Consider the following 14542-nt stretch of genomic DNA (forward strand, 5'->3'; position numbering starts at 1 on the left):
GGGTTCAGCATTGGACTTTTTTTTTTTTTTTTAAGATTTTATTTATTTATTTGTCAAAGAGGGAGAGAGAGAGAGCACAGAAGGGGGAGTGGCAGGCAGAGGGAGAAGCAGGCTCCCTGCCGAGCAAGGAGCCCGATGTGGGACCCGATCTGGGATCATGACCTGAGCCGAAGGCAGACGCTTAACCAGCTGAGCCACCCAGGCGTCCCTTGGCATCGGACTCTTGATTTTGGCCCAGATCATGATCTTAGGGTTGTGGAATGGGGCTCCACATTTGGCGTGGAGTCTGCTTGATTCTCTCTCTTCTCTCTGCTCCTCCCCCCTCTTTCTCCCTCCCTCTCTAATAAAATAAAATAACACTTAAAATATGGAGTCCACTAAATTTATAAATTCTGTAAGGGTAGAACAATGGATCTTTAACGAGGGCGATTTTGCCCAGCACTCCTCCCCAGACATTTGGTGATGTCTGTAAGACATTCTTAGTTGTCATGATAGGGTGCGGGTAGGGAGGAATCTATTGACATCTAGTGGGTAGAAGCCTGGGACGCTGCTAAATATCCTACAATGCACAGAAAAGTCTCTCCTTCCCTCCGCAACAAAAAAATTATTTAGCCCAAAGTGTCACTATTGAGAAACTCTGGGATAGAGAACGTGTCATGTTGCTGGTCTCCAGAAACCCACTGGCTAGAACAGGGCCAAGGGCACAGAAAATACTCACAAGTAGTGTAACTGAATGAACACACAGCATCCTTTCTCCTTGGGTTTTATCCTGATACTGTCAACTACCCATTGTCAAAATTTTTATCTTGTGCTCAGTCTCTTCTAGTAAACCAAACTCTGAAGCTTTAAAGCATCAATTATTTAAAAGGTATCAAAGGCACTATCACAGTAATGACTTCTTGTAACCTCTAACTCCTAAAGACATCAGAATTTGCTGCACTGAGCTTTTCAATACCTTTAACTCTTGGTAGTAACTTCAAGAATAGCTACAGCTTATTCTAATAAAAATACAAGCATAAAAAATAAAAATACATTACAAAACATTTTTTCAAAATACTGTTTCAAGGAACAATTATGGATTAGTTTGCTTATGAAATGACCTCTAAAAAGCCTGATGTGTCTTCAATCTCAAACTCAAGATTCAAGGAACATTTATTGAACATCCACCAAGTACAAAGCACTATACTAAAAGAATATAGAAAATTTTTCACTTTAAGTACATGCTATACATATATATGACATGTTAAACTAATGCTGACATTATATCTTACCAACCTTTTTAGACACATCTTGTTTCAATTCTTGTACAGGAGACTCATTTCCAACTTTATGTGCAGTATTCTCAGTTTCCTATATTAAAAAGAAAAGAAAAAGAGATCAAATGATGACCAATCTTTTCTTTAAAATTGTTTAAGATGGGTACAAATTAGAAAACACAGCATTAATAAAGCAAAGGCCCATAAAGGGCTTAGATGTTTGTCTAAGGAAAGATGCCCAGATATTTTATGCAAAGTGGGACAATGTGATTTGTATAAGGTTACCAGTCAGCAATTTTCTATATTTCTACAGCAATAGGTTATTTTCTAAATGTGCTCATCTTTTTAACATTAAAAACTGTACAGGAAGATAAAAACTACCAAGTACTCTGTAGCTTAAAAAGATGAAGGATTTAAAGCAAAGGGTTGAATCAGAATTGCTATTTTTCCCAGAGTATTGCTCCATAAATATGCATAAATATAAAAGTACATAATGCAGAAAACCACATTCAGAGAATAGTTGTCTTAAAAATGCTACATGCTTTAGATGAAAGGAATCAAGACACCAGAAGTTAAAGTCCCCCAAACAGTAACAGAAGAAATTAAACCCACCAAAAATACATATATATCTACGTATACATTCATATACACATACGTACATATATATATATATTTGGGAGGTTAGAGAAGGTAGAAACGGATACGGCTTTTCTGCTGGAAAAAAAATTCTGGTAAAATAAGACAATTATACATCTGCAAATGTAAACATAGTATTCACCTCCATCCTAAATTGTCATTATGTTTACAGAAGTATAACAATTTGAATGCTAGTAATGATACTGAGAAAAAAAACTTTTCATAATTTTTGGTACACGTCACAGAGTTAAAGAAGGTCACAATAACCACTTTTGACAGATAAGCAACCTAAGGCACATAACGATGTATGTAAGTATCAAGGTAGCACTTATACAAATATTAGGATATGATCATGATAGGTGCTGTGATAAAATTACTCCAGATCAATATAATGCTGAAGACTTAATGTGCTAGAGAAATTTCTGTAGAACTTCCGATCTCTTCAAGCTGAAAAGTTGTTTCATGGAATTTTAAGTGTCAGGTAAAATCCAAACTTACCACAACCCATGAGGGCCTATATCTTTGACATCTTCTATATTTCTCACCTCCCCTGTCCATCACAACCCCACAACCACACTTTGGCTAACTGGATGGTTCTTTACCATCCTTAGGGTGATAGCTCAAGTGTTATCACATTAGAAAAACCTTCCCTGACCACCTTAAAATAGCCTTACCTGCTTAACTGTCTATCACATTATCTGTTTTTTCATTGTACTTATCTCCATCTGAAACGACCCTGTTTACTTGCTTATATTTTTGTCTCTTCCCTGCCCCACTAGAATGTAAGCTCCATGAGAGCAAGGGCTTTGTTCTATCTACCACTATGTACCCTGTACACCTAAAAGAGTGTCAGGCAAAAGTAATCATTTCTAAATGAATGTTGAATAATGCATGGCTCTGGCTTTTCTTCAGTAAATACACATATCTTAAGTTTATATATCTTTAATCAAATCCTGGTTTTAAACTAAAAGAAAAAGGACTCTAATCAAAACCAGTAGTAAGATAATCTTGACAAGATGAAGGGCAGAGAATAGTTGAAAGGCTGATGGTCATTAAGGACAGTTAATGCATATTAGAGAAACACCTTCAACTATCTTACGAATTAACTATATTTATTCAATTATCCTCCAATAACTGTTCATTAGTAGGAAAATCAGAAGCACTATACAATATTAATTCCATGGGTATGTTCCCGAAATTAACCTAAGCAAAAATACACACTAATAATTCCTGTACCTCAATTTAATTTGTTTGAATTAAGTACTTACAACCATCACAGATTAACATTCTCACACTGATCAAAACTGGAAGCAGTGGTTAGGCTTCTATTTTATTTAGCTTTAACAAAACTCTCTTGGACTTTGAACCTTTGAAAGGTATCAACCTCTACAAGGTAAACTGTGGTTAAGTCACAAGCTTAATGGGGTGATATGGCACCTACCAGAGGATCTAATCTCTAGAGAAGTTAATCAGAAGGTTTCTTAGTAAAACCTGATTTAGTGCATATATAGTCATCTATGATTCTCTCTCAGTGATGTCTAAGGTCCAGGTCCTTCCCCTAGCACCTTGATCAGGCTGTGGAGGTAAAGCAATGGAAGCCAAGAATGTGCCTGCAGACAACCAACACCAACTCAGACTTCAGACACTCCTCATTTATTACCTCCTTTTGGAGATGGGCTGCCGCATTACTAAAGCACAGGGCCTACCAAATCCCAGCTTCCCACCATCAGGCCGTTTCTTTAACCCATGCCTATCACACCTCAGAAATACACTTAAGAGGTATGGTAGCGGGGGGCGCCTGGGTGGCTCAGTCAGTTCAGCGTCTGCCTTCAGCTCAGGTCATAATCTCAGTGTCCTGGGATCAAGCTGCATTGGGCTCCCTGCTCAATGGGGAGTCTGCTTCTCCCTCACCCTCTGCCCCTCTCTTCTTCCCCCTCTCCCCACTGCTCATGCACTCTCTCTCTCAAACAAATAAAACCTTTTTAAAAAAGAGAGATATGGTAGGATCATTCAATTTCTAGCAATTCACTCCACTGTTTCCCTCCATCTCTGTTGGGTATTAGAGAGCTGCTTGTACCCTCCTCATAGTATTCAGTTCTACAATTTGAGCTTTTTAATTTTAATAAGCACATCCAACAAAAAAAATCATTTTCACAAATAATTTGTACAAAAGTAATCTACACTTGGGGCGCCTGGGTGGCTCAGTTGGTTAAGTATCTGCCTTCGGCTCAGGTCATGATCTCAGGGTCCACAGATCGAGTCCCGCATCCGGCTCCCTGCTCAGCAGAGAGTGTGCTCCTCCCTCTCCCTCGGCTGCTCCCCCTGCTTGTACTCTCTCTGTCAAATAAATAAATGAAATCTTCAAAAAAAAAAAAAAAAGTAATCTACACTCTAGGAAATTTTCATTATTATCTACTAAAGCTACTAAAGCTAAAAATTCAGTTATTAAAAAATTCAGGTCACTTCTAGTTTTTACTAGTGAGGAAGGGAAAGCTATTAACAGTGACTAAAGTGAAATTTTATGTATTTACTTATTTACTTTTTAAAGTTTATTGTTTTTATTTTTTGGTAATCTCTACCCCCAACATGGGGCTCAAACTCATGACTCTTAGATCAAATAAGAGTCACATGCTCTTCCGACTGAAGCAGCCAGGTGCCCCAAAAGTGAAATTTTAAAAAACGTTTTAGAGATGTGACCCCTACTCTCTTTTGCTGAGAAGAGGAAAAGAAAAAACCACCAAGAAACAACTTTTAAATAGTGGTCACGTCCGTCCACTGATTCCTATCAACACAATCCCTTTGTCCAAGTCTCAAGTCTTGACATTCTAACTGCCTCTTAACAGCTCTCTCTGCACTTAGTCTTTCTTCCAAACTATCTCCCACCCTTCCACCACTTAGCTTAATTCCCCAGCAAAAAAACTATGAAGAGCACAACTGTTAAGACATATAAAAATTGACTTTTAAAATGTCTTGCTTCATGGGATGCCTGGGTGGCTCAGTTGGTTAAGCATCTGCCTTCAGCTCAGGTCATGATCCCGGGGTCCTGGGATCGAGTCCAACATCGGGCTCCTTGCTCAGCGGGGAGCCTGCTTCTCTCCTCTGCCTGCCGCTCCCCCTGCTTGTGCATGCTCTCTCTCTCGCTCTCTCGCTCTGACAAATAAATAAATAAAATCTTTAAAAATAAATAAAATGTTTTGCTTCAAAATTTTAAAGCCCAGAGTTCTTTTTTTAAAGCTTTTATTTATTTATTTAGAGGAAAGTGGGGGTCGGGGGGAGAGAGAGGGACAAGATGACTCCATGCAGAGCCTGTGGGGCTCAATCCCACGACCCTAAGATCATGACCTGAACAGAAACCAAGTGTCGGAAGCTTAACCGACTGAGCCACCCAGGTGTCCCAAAGCCCAGAGTTCTTAAGCTGACATTCGAGGTTCATCGAAATCTGGCCCCACTTTACTTTTCCATCATTTCACTGCTAAAACATTTACATAGGTCACACAAGTCTTTCAATGCTCCCAGCAAATTCTATACCTTTGCATATTAATGAGCTCATACTATTGCCTAACATACAATGCTTTCCGGATTTTTTTCTATCTGCCTATGCAGATCTCTCCCAATTTTCAAAGCCCAACACAAGTTCTACCTCTTCCCTGAAACTTTTCTCTGCTATTCCAGGTACCTACGCTCTCCTGTTGTTCTATCTCCCCCTTCCTCCTCCAAACTCCTTGGAGCACTTAAAGTCTATTCTGTTCTACAAACACCAATATCTCATACACATCCCTCTTCTGTGAGACTGTAAAATCATAAAAACTCAGGACAATACCAAACTTTTCTTCGGATTGCTTAATATCAATAGATACGCTGTTATACATGATATGCACTCAATGGTCTGAGTACATAGTCTGAATACCATAGACTACTATTTAATAATAAAAAGGAATAAACCATTGATACATGCAACAATTTGGATCTCAATCCTTTGGGCCAGTCTCAAAAGGTCACACACTATATGACTGCATTTATAGGATATTCTCAAATGACAACATTACAGAAATGGAAAACAGCTTAGTGGCTGCCTGGGGTTAGGGATGATGTGAGGGAGGGGGTGGGTGTGACTTTATAAAAGGGTAGCACAAGGGAGACCTTTGCGGTGATGAAAAAGATCTGCATCTTGTGGTGGTAGTTACACAAATACATATATGTAATAAACTGAAGCAAAACCATAAACTCATATTGTACCAATGTCAAATTTCTGGTTTTGATATTGTACTATAATTAAGATATAACCACTGAGTGAAATGGATGACGGAGACACGGGAGTTCTCTGTACTACGTTTGCAGCTTCTTGTAATCTGTAATTATTTCAAAATAAAAAGTAAAAAAGAACAATATCCAATTTTGTGTTTATTTACTAAATATGTATATTTTCTATCTAATTTTATTCAAGTTAAGCACAATCTATAATTACTGAGATAAAATAAATTTCACAAATCTATTTTCTTATAACCTATAAATATCTTAGAGCTAAGTGGCTTTTAAAACCTACAGGCATAAACAGCAATTGTCTCTGGATATGGGGACTGGGAGGTGGAGGATGAGGAACGAGAGGGAAGCTACATTTTCAACCATCTACTTTTTGTACTGAGCAAATTTTAACCATGTCCATGCATTATTTTTAAAAATTGTTTTTATCAAATAGAGTAAATACGAGAACTTTTATAAAATACAAGGAATGAAGAATTATGATATAACCTTTCTTAAGCACTCAGTTTAAGAAAAAGAACATTACCATTAGCTTTCAATCTCTTGCATAGCCTTCTCCATTTTCATTACATTCTTTCTCCCTCAGAGATGACGGATACCTTGAATATTGTGTTTATCATTCCCTTGCTATTCTTTATAGTTTTACTGTGTTTCTATCTCTAAACAACATATTCTTTCATTTTTTATGTTTTTGAACTTAATATAAATGGAATCTTACTGTATGTATCTTACTGTGACTTTTCTCCTACTCAACACTTTGGTGCTGAAATTCATCTATGTCATTGCATATAACCAATTCATTCATACCTACTGCTGTAAACTATGCCATAAGAACATACCACAATTTAACAAAGAGATCAGTATCCAATGTGTATAAATAGAAGGTAGGAACACTGGTACTAAAAAAAAAAAAAATACAGCACGTTTGAGATTATACATACATTATATACAGATATACTCAAACATACACACAGTGTATACTCTATTTGATGTAAATAGTTCTGTTTGGTGAAATTCTTGGGACTTAAAATAGCTCTCATAGCATAATGTCTCAATACCAAACTCCTTTACTTGGAGCTAAGGCTGGGATTGATTTTTATATAGAGTGGATGACACCAAAGCATGTGCCCATACAAGTGTTTTGGTTAGTCCACATTTTTGTCATGCAAGTATTATTTTCTCAATTAACATACACATGTATTTTATAGTATTCTTCTATTCCAAAAATTACAAATTAGTGGAAATCTAAAAAAATTTACAGTCCCTTCCTTATAGCACAATATTTGTTATTTCTAGAGTACCCAATCACACCTAGTAAGATACAGGGACAATATTATTTAGCAAAAAATAAGTAACAGCAAAAGCAAGAAAATGAAGATTTACATAAAATAGTAAAATGAATGAGAAGTGTACACAACTTGTAGAAATATAACTCTCAGAAAACACAACTTACCTTTAATGTTGAAATCCCAACCTTTCCTGGAGACCTGTACAGAAATAAAAGGAAGGTGTTGAATAGTGGAAGCAAGAAGGGAAATATTTCTATACATTTATTAAAGAGAAGCCCACATTTAAAAAAACATTTATATAGTTTGTGACTGAAAAGTCTTCTGTGCATACAGAAAGTGTAGAAAACATAAAAAAGTAGAGAAGAAAATACAAGTGACCCATAATCCTACAATCTAGAGATCTGAGTATGTACCTTTTGTCTTCCCAAATACTTATGATGTATACTATAATAAGCATCCTTGTAAATAAAATTTTGTGCTCTTCCATGATAAATTTCTTTTTTAATTTATTTGACAGACAGAGACACAGTGAGAGAGGGAACACAAGCAGGGGGAGAAGCAGGAGAGGGAGAAGTAGGCTTCCCGCCGAGCAGAGAGCCCGATGCGGGGGCTTGATCCCAGAACCCTGGGATCATGACTCGAGCAAAAGGCAGATGCTTAACAACTGAGCCATCCAGGTGCCCCCATGATAAATTTCTTTAAAATAAATTTTAGGGGGGCGCCTGGGGGCTCAGTCGGTTAAGCTTCCAACTCTTGACTTCAGCTCAGGTCATGATCTCAGGTTCGAGATCGAGCCCCCAGTAGGGCTTCACATTGGGCGTGGAGTCTGCTTAAGATTCTCTCTCTCCCTCTCCCTTCGCCCCTCCCCTCCCAGGTCATGTGCACTCTCTCTCTAAAAATAAGTAAATCTTAAAACAAAAACCAAAACAAACAAAAAAACCCCAGTAGCTATATAAAATAGTGCCCACCATTTAATTGTATCACCTGGACAATATTACTTCATGTTAACAAAGGACAATTTCCAGAAATGAAAAATATATTCCCAATTATTTGACTTCCCTGGCAAACCTATACTGCTATGTAACAAAATCCTCTTTATCCAGAGGTAATTAGGGCCAACGCTATTCCGATTTTTAAAAAAAGGAAAAAAGAGGGGTGCTTGGTTGGCTCAGTAGGTTAAGCCTCAGACTCTTGATTTTATCTCAGGGTGGTGAAATCAAGTCTCGCATTGGGTTCCACCCTCAGGGGGAGTCTGCCTCTCTCCTTCTCCCTCTGTCCCTCCCCCTGCTCATTCAAGCACCCTCTCTCGCAAATAAATAAATCTTAAAAAAAAAAAAAAAAAAGATTCCACACAAAGGATGTCTAGAATATAAGTGCAATCAAAGCAAAGATAAAAACAAAACACCCTGAAGAGGCTTGAATTTCTATGTGGCACATATTCTGAATGCCAATTAGGGAAAAAAAAAAATTACCTGCCTCAGAGGTGTAGCAGCAAGATGAAATAAGATTAAAAAAAAACTTAAGCCCCATATGAGGTAAAGAAGGGAAGAAAAAGAAAATCTACCTTCCCCATGACCCTCACTTTGAGAAATCTGACCAGGTTTTTTTAGCTGTCAAAGAAAAAAAAAACAGAATGGGGAGCCACATTTATCCGTTATGTAACAGATTTCATAAAGAACACTTTCTGGCTGTTGATTCACAGGATCTAAATTACAGGCCAATTGTTGACACACATGGAAATATTCCAGATTGATTCTAACAGGACTTTACATATAGCCATGTACAAACTATAAAGAGTAATTTATTACTTCCTTTTGAGAGCCATGGGGACATAGTGAAAAGAGCAAGAGCTTTCAAGCATATGAGCCCTGCTTAAATAGTCTTTATACCATTTACTCTACATGTGACCTTGACCAAATCATTTAATTTCTCCAAGCCTCAATCTCCTCTGTAAAAAGGTAAAAGCACTCTACTTCACAGAACTTCTGTAAGGATTAAGTGAGAGCCATGGGGCACGCAGAGTAAGTGGGAGTTTCTTCAGCAGCATTAAATTGCTTCATCGAAACTCAAAAATGATGAGCTTCAGCAAGTTTCTCCAAGATACTTTGGCAGTTTGTCAGCGGTGGGGAGCCTGAGACCAATTTCTGAACACAGAAAAGATACCCTACAGGTTATGAAACTCCAGCCCACTTACCAACAGGGAATGTGAAAAAAGTCAGATTATATTGAACTGGTGATTAAAATGGGATCTGGCTTACGTTTTGTGATGCCATTAAACAAAAAACTAATAACAAAAGACACTCATGTTTGAAATATATTTTAAATGTTATGAAGTTGTTATGGTCTTGGTAGGCAGTAAAACGTTTCAGACTACTATACCTTCTTCTAGGCTAATCAAGCCTAAAATTGTCTTTACCAGGGTAGCCTGTAACACCAGAATTCTTTTGTGATTCATTTTTTGAACCATTTATAGAACACTGGCATCTAATAAAAAGTGAAAGCCCATTTGTAATTTGTGAAGTTGGCTAAAATGATTTGTATCATGTGCCAAGATGAGAAAAGAACAATTCGTTTCACCCTAAGAAACAGTAAATCATTATTTAGTATTCCCACAGGAAGTGTTCCTAATGGGGCATTGTAATAATAATAAAACAATGGCCATCATTAAGCATGTGACCAAAACCTTGCTAAGACTTGACTTGTTTTAGCTTCTTTTGTCCTCACAACTTTCCTATGAGGTAGTTTTATTACCTTCCCTATTTTACACAACAAAACAATTGAGGCTTGGGTCAGATTAGATCATTTAAATTGCACTGTTAATAAACAGTAGGGCCAGAATTAGACCCCAGGCAGTCTGATGCTAAGAGTCCACTCTCTAAAATACTTTGCAATATTGCCTCCTTTCTGGGTAAGGTCTTAAAAGATGATGATTATGAAAATCTCCTACCTAATCGGCGCTATGAATGAACACCAAAGTAAAGGCAATTAGTGCTGCTTCTTGGGTTGGACTAGATGGATTAAGTCAAAAGCTCTGAATCCTGATCTGCCTTTTACCACTACAATTAACACCTAATTGATTTGGCACTGCTAGGAAATAAAACAATGAAATATTTTATATATAAAATTTCAAGAGAGATGAAGCTTCTCTTTTAGTGTCAAACTTCTGAAAGTATTTTAATTATTTTTTAATTTCCATTTCAAAAGCTTCTTGTAAGTAAATACATTATAGGCTAAGCTTTGCCATTTCAGTAATCTTTCCCTTGAAAATACCTTCTTAAACAAAAGATATAAAATTTTCCCTTTCTTACTGACTCAGAGTAATTATGCTCAAATATCACACTACATTTTAATATAGTAATGCCCTGGAGGGACATTTATTTGCAGGGAATTTATTTGTCTTCACACTACAGGACCCTAGGCTATCATGCTTGGAATGTCTGTTTTACAGTTTGAATCTCTTTCCTCAATTTAAGTGGTCATTTTAATTGGTTACTTCTTACAGTTGGCCATGTGCCTGTCTTTAAAAGCTTCTCTCCTCATCCCCTTCTAATTTTTTTTTTAAAGATTTCATTTATTTATTTATTTGTTTGTTTGTTTGTTTGAGAGAGAGCGCACGCACACACGCGCCAGCCCAAGAACAGGGAGTGGCAGGCGGAGGGAGAGGGAGAAGCAGGCTCCCCTCGGAGCAGGAAGCCCAACACAAAGCTTGATCCCAGGACCCTGGGATCATGAGCTGAGCCCAAGGCAGATGCTTAACTGACTGAGCCACCCAGGCGGCCCATCCCCTTCTAATTTTTGCTTCTAATCTGCATTGAGCTGGGAAACCAGGTTTTCAAAAATGGAATAGTATGCTAAGGGAAGAATCCAGAGATTCTGAGTGAGGGTCTCCCCATGAGAAGTTTTGTACACAACTTTACTGTGGACTTTGTGGCACTGTTTTTGATTGGTCAGAGACTGTTTAAGTGATTATTTTTTATTTTCAGCTGTACTGGAGAATCCATTACCAAAGAAGTGGCTGCCAGGTAAGGGAGGGGTCCCTAATCTTTGGTATCCCTGGATAACAGCTCAACTCTTCTGTTTCTCAGTCTCTAACTTCAAAGTAGAGAGAATAACATTATACTATTTCAGGGTGATTATGTGCTTAAAGAAAACAACTATTCATGTTCAAGTTTGGAGACAGGAGAAATGAGTGTCTAGAGATCAAGAAAATTAAATTCTACTCTAAGTTTTCCCAACAAACTAAGCTGCATGACCCAACAAACTAAGCCCCTTTTAAGCAGGAGTTTTTTAGAGTTCCCGTAATTTTAGGAAATTTTAAGACCCTTCATTAGTTCAGGAGTTGAAGATGTTAATTTATACCATGACTAATGATCTAAATTTTATACTCTGATTTCCCTTAAACTTGAGATATACTGTAGGAAACACTGACATAATCTAACACACACACATCCAGAAATGTCCAGTATTACTTTGATGCATCTAGTTAACTAGAAAAATATTCCTTCAAAATTTCTGCAGATACTAAATATTGTAAATTAGATTCTTTCTTTTTACAGGTTAAGGTCAGTAATTTTTTCCCAGAAAAAGTCTAAATGCCTACATAAAATAACTTTCACTGTACTCCACACAAGTGAAATCTTTAAGAACTTCTGAAGTGGGGCGCCTGGCTGACTTGGCTAGTAGAGCAAAGGACTCAATCTCAGGGTCCTGAGTCCAAGCCCCACATTGGGTATGGAGCCTGCTTTAAAAAATCAACAAAACCCTCCGAAGTAACAGGTAGACATATTTAAGTATTGGTGGTATACCCCACTTAAATAAAACCTAACCAAAATGAGAGCTTCAAAAGTTCATTTTTTCATTTGAAAAATTTTATCATAGGGTATTTTTTAAAATTTTTTTCAAATATATTATTTATTCTTTTGACAGAGAGAGCACAAGTAGGCAGAGTGGCAGGCAGAGGGAGAGAGAGCAGCAGGCTCCCCGCTGAGCAGAGGGCCTGATGCAGGGCTCAATCCCAGGACCCTGGGATCATGACCTGAGCCGAAGACAGATGCTTAACCAACTGAGCCACCCAGGCTCCCCAGTAGGGTATTTTTAAATGAAATATTTTCAACACATTTAAATATCTGATTGACAAAGCTTAATTTAAATAATCAATGTGCAAAAAATAATAAATGTGCTTCTTACGAAATTGAACAAAAATATAATTAAAAGCTCAACTTCCTTGATTACCTAATAGCATAAGAAAAACTTCCAACATACTAATACTAGTTACAAACACAGAAAATCTTTGATTTTGCAAGTTTCTGAAATTGAAGACAATATACCAATGGCACTATTAAATTTAAACAGGAAAAACAAGCAATTTCTAAGACAGCTTCATAATAAAGTCTGCTGTAAAAAAAAAGTATTGGTATTCTACTAAAAAAAAAACCCCACAGGGCTTACAGATCAAACATTAAAATTATTTTTACTGTGCTGCCACTTAGGTTTTGAATATAAATGCAATTTTCAAACTAGTACTTCAGTAACTATCAATACAGATAGAATATCTTAGTTCATTTTTTTTTTTTAGATTTTATTTATTTGAGAGAGAGTGAGATCACAGAGGGAGAGGAGGAAGGAGAAGCAGACTCACTGCTGAGCAGGGAGCCCAATGCCGGGCTCGATCCTAGGACCTCGGGATCATGACCTGAGCCGAAGGCAGATGCTTAATGTAATGAGCCACCCAGGTGCCCCCTCATCATATCCTGTTTTGTATTAGAAAGTTATTTTCATGTACTCGCTATGTTGAGTTTATACTAACAAAGTTCATGTTTGAATATAAAATAATGTGTGACAGATGCTTTCTCAAAGTCCCTATCCATTTAGCATTTTAATTATAGTTTTCCTTTTGCAGCTAGGGCATTTGTGTTTAGAACAATTCATTTTAATGTCTGCACAATATTATTTTTTTAATTCACATGGCTTCAAAACATTGCTTTGTTATTGTGCAAGACAGTATAGGAATTATTTTTCTTTTATAAACTTTGACTTGATCCAGCAATAGCCTTTACATACCTACAGCACAATTTCATTAGAATAATAAGGTCACTACTCCCTGGTAGGTGCCCAGTCACTAGACTTGGATCCAATGACAATAACTGCAACTTACCTAAAAATTGCTCACCAAGTTTCCATAGGAAGCACAATGTCCAATCCTTTATAAGCTCTGACATAATAATACTGCATTCAACACAATTTCAGTGAAAGCTTAACAAATACGCAAGCAACACGAAGCTGTATTAACCCTCTTAGATAGCTTGACTTTGGAACTTGCTAAACCTGACTCTCTAGTAATTTCAAGAACAGTACTCATTTAACTTTGGAAAAACAAAATCAATCTTACAGAAAATGCACAGCAGTAGGCTATTTTTTTAAAAGATTTTATTTATTTATTTGAGAGAGAGAATGAGATAGAGAGAGCATGAGGGGGGTAGGGTCAGAGGGAGAAGCAGACTCCCTGCTGAGCAGGGAGCCCGATGCCGGACTTGATTCCAGGACTCCAGGATCATGACCTGAGCCGAAGGCAGTCGCTTAACCAACTGAGCCACCCAGGCGCCCCAGTAGGCTATTTTTAAGAGATGTGGATGCACCATAACTGTGGATTTTCTGTCACAGGTGACAGGAGTATACCTATCTATTGATGTTACCTAGTGTTAAAGAAATTTACAGTAATTCTTTTCAAAATCCTAAAAGGTAAACAGAACAAAACCAAACCCCCAAATCCTAAAAGGATTTTTTAAAAATCACTCAAAAGGGAAGAATAATTTTTTAAAAAGATTTTATTTGAGAGAGAGTGCATGTTGGTGAGCTAGCAGGGGTTGGAGCATAGGAAGAGGGAGAAGCAGACTCCCCACTGAGCATGGAGCCCAACGTGGGGCTAGATATCCCAACCCTGGTATCATGACCTGAGCCAAAATCAGATGCTTAGCCAACTGAGCCACCCAGGTACCATGGGAAAAATAATTTTTTTTAAGTGTTTGAAGGAAGCTTAAGAACCATTTAGACCAATGATTTCATTTCACATGTGAGGAAAATGAGGCTAAAGAAGGTGACATT

General features: G+C 37.4%; 1 protein-coding gene across 2 annotated transcripts in view; it reads right to left on the reverse strand.

Annotated features, from left to right (window-relative positions):
• The window catches only part of WDR44 (WD repeat domain 44), a 77307-nt gene that overhangs the window by 40062 nt on the left and 22703 nt on the right, over nt 1-14542 (reverse strand). For both annotated transcript variants that reach the window (XM_006736015.3, XM_031030917.2), the window contains exons 2-3: nt 7606-7639; nt 1276-1350 (exon numbers count right to left, since the gene is read on the reverse strand). In XM_006736015.3, the coding sequence (XP_006736078.1) occupies nt 1276-1350; nt 7606-7639 (109 nt within the window). The remainder of the gene's footprint in view (nt 1-1275; nt 1351-7605; nt 7640-14542) is intronic.

The sequence above is a fragment of the Leptonychotes weddellii genome, chromosome X (genome assembly GCF_054177405.1).
Source record: "Leptonychotes weddellii isolate Sample4059 chromosome X, ASM5417740v2, whole genome shotgun sequence".
NCBI lineage: Eukaryota > Metazoa > Chordata > Mammalia > Carnivora > Phocidae > Leptonychotes > Leptonychotes weddellii.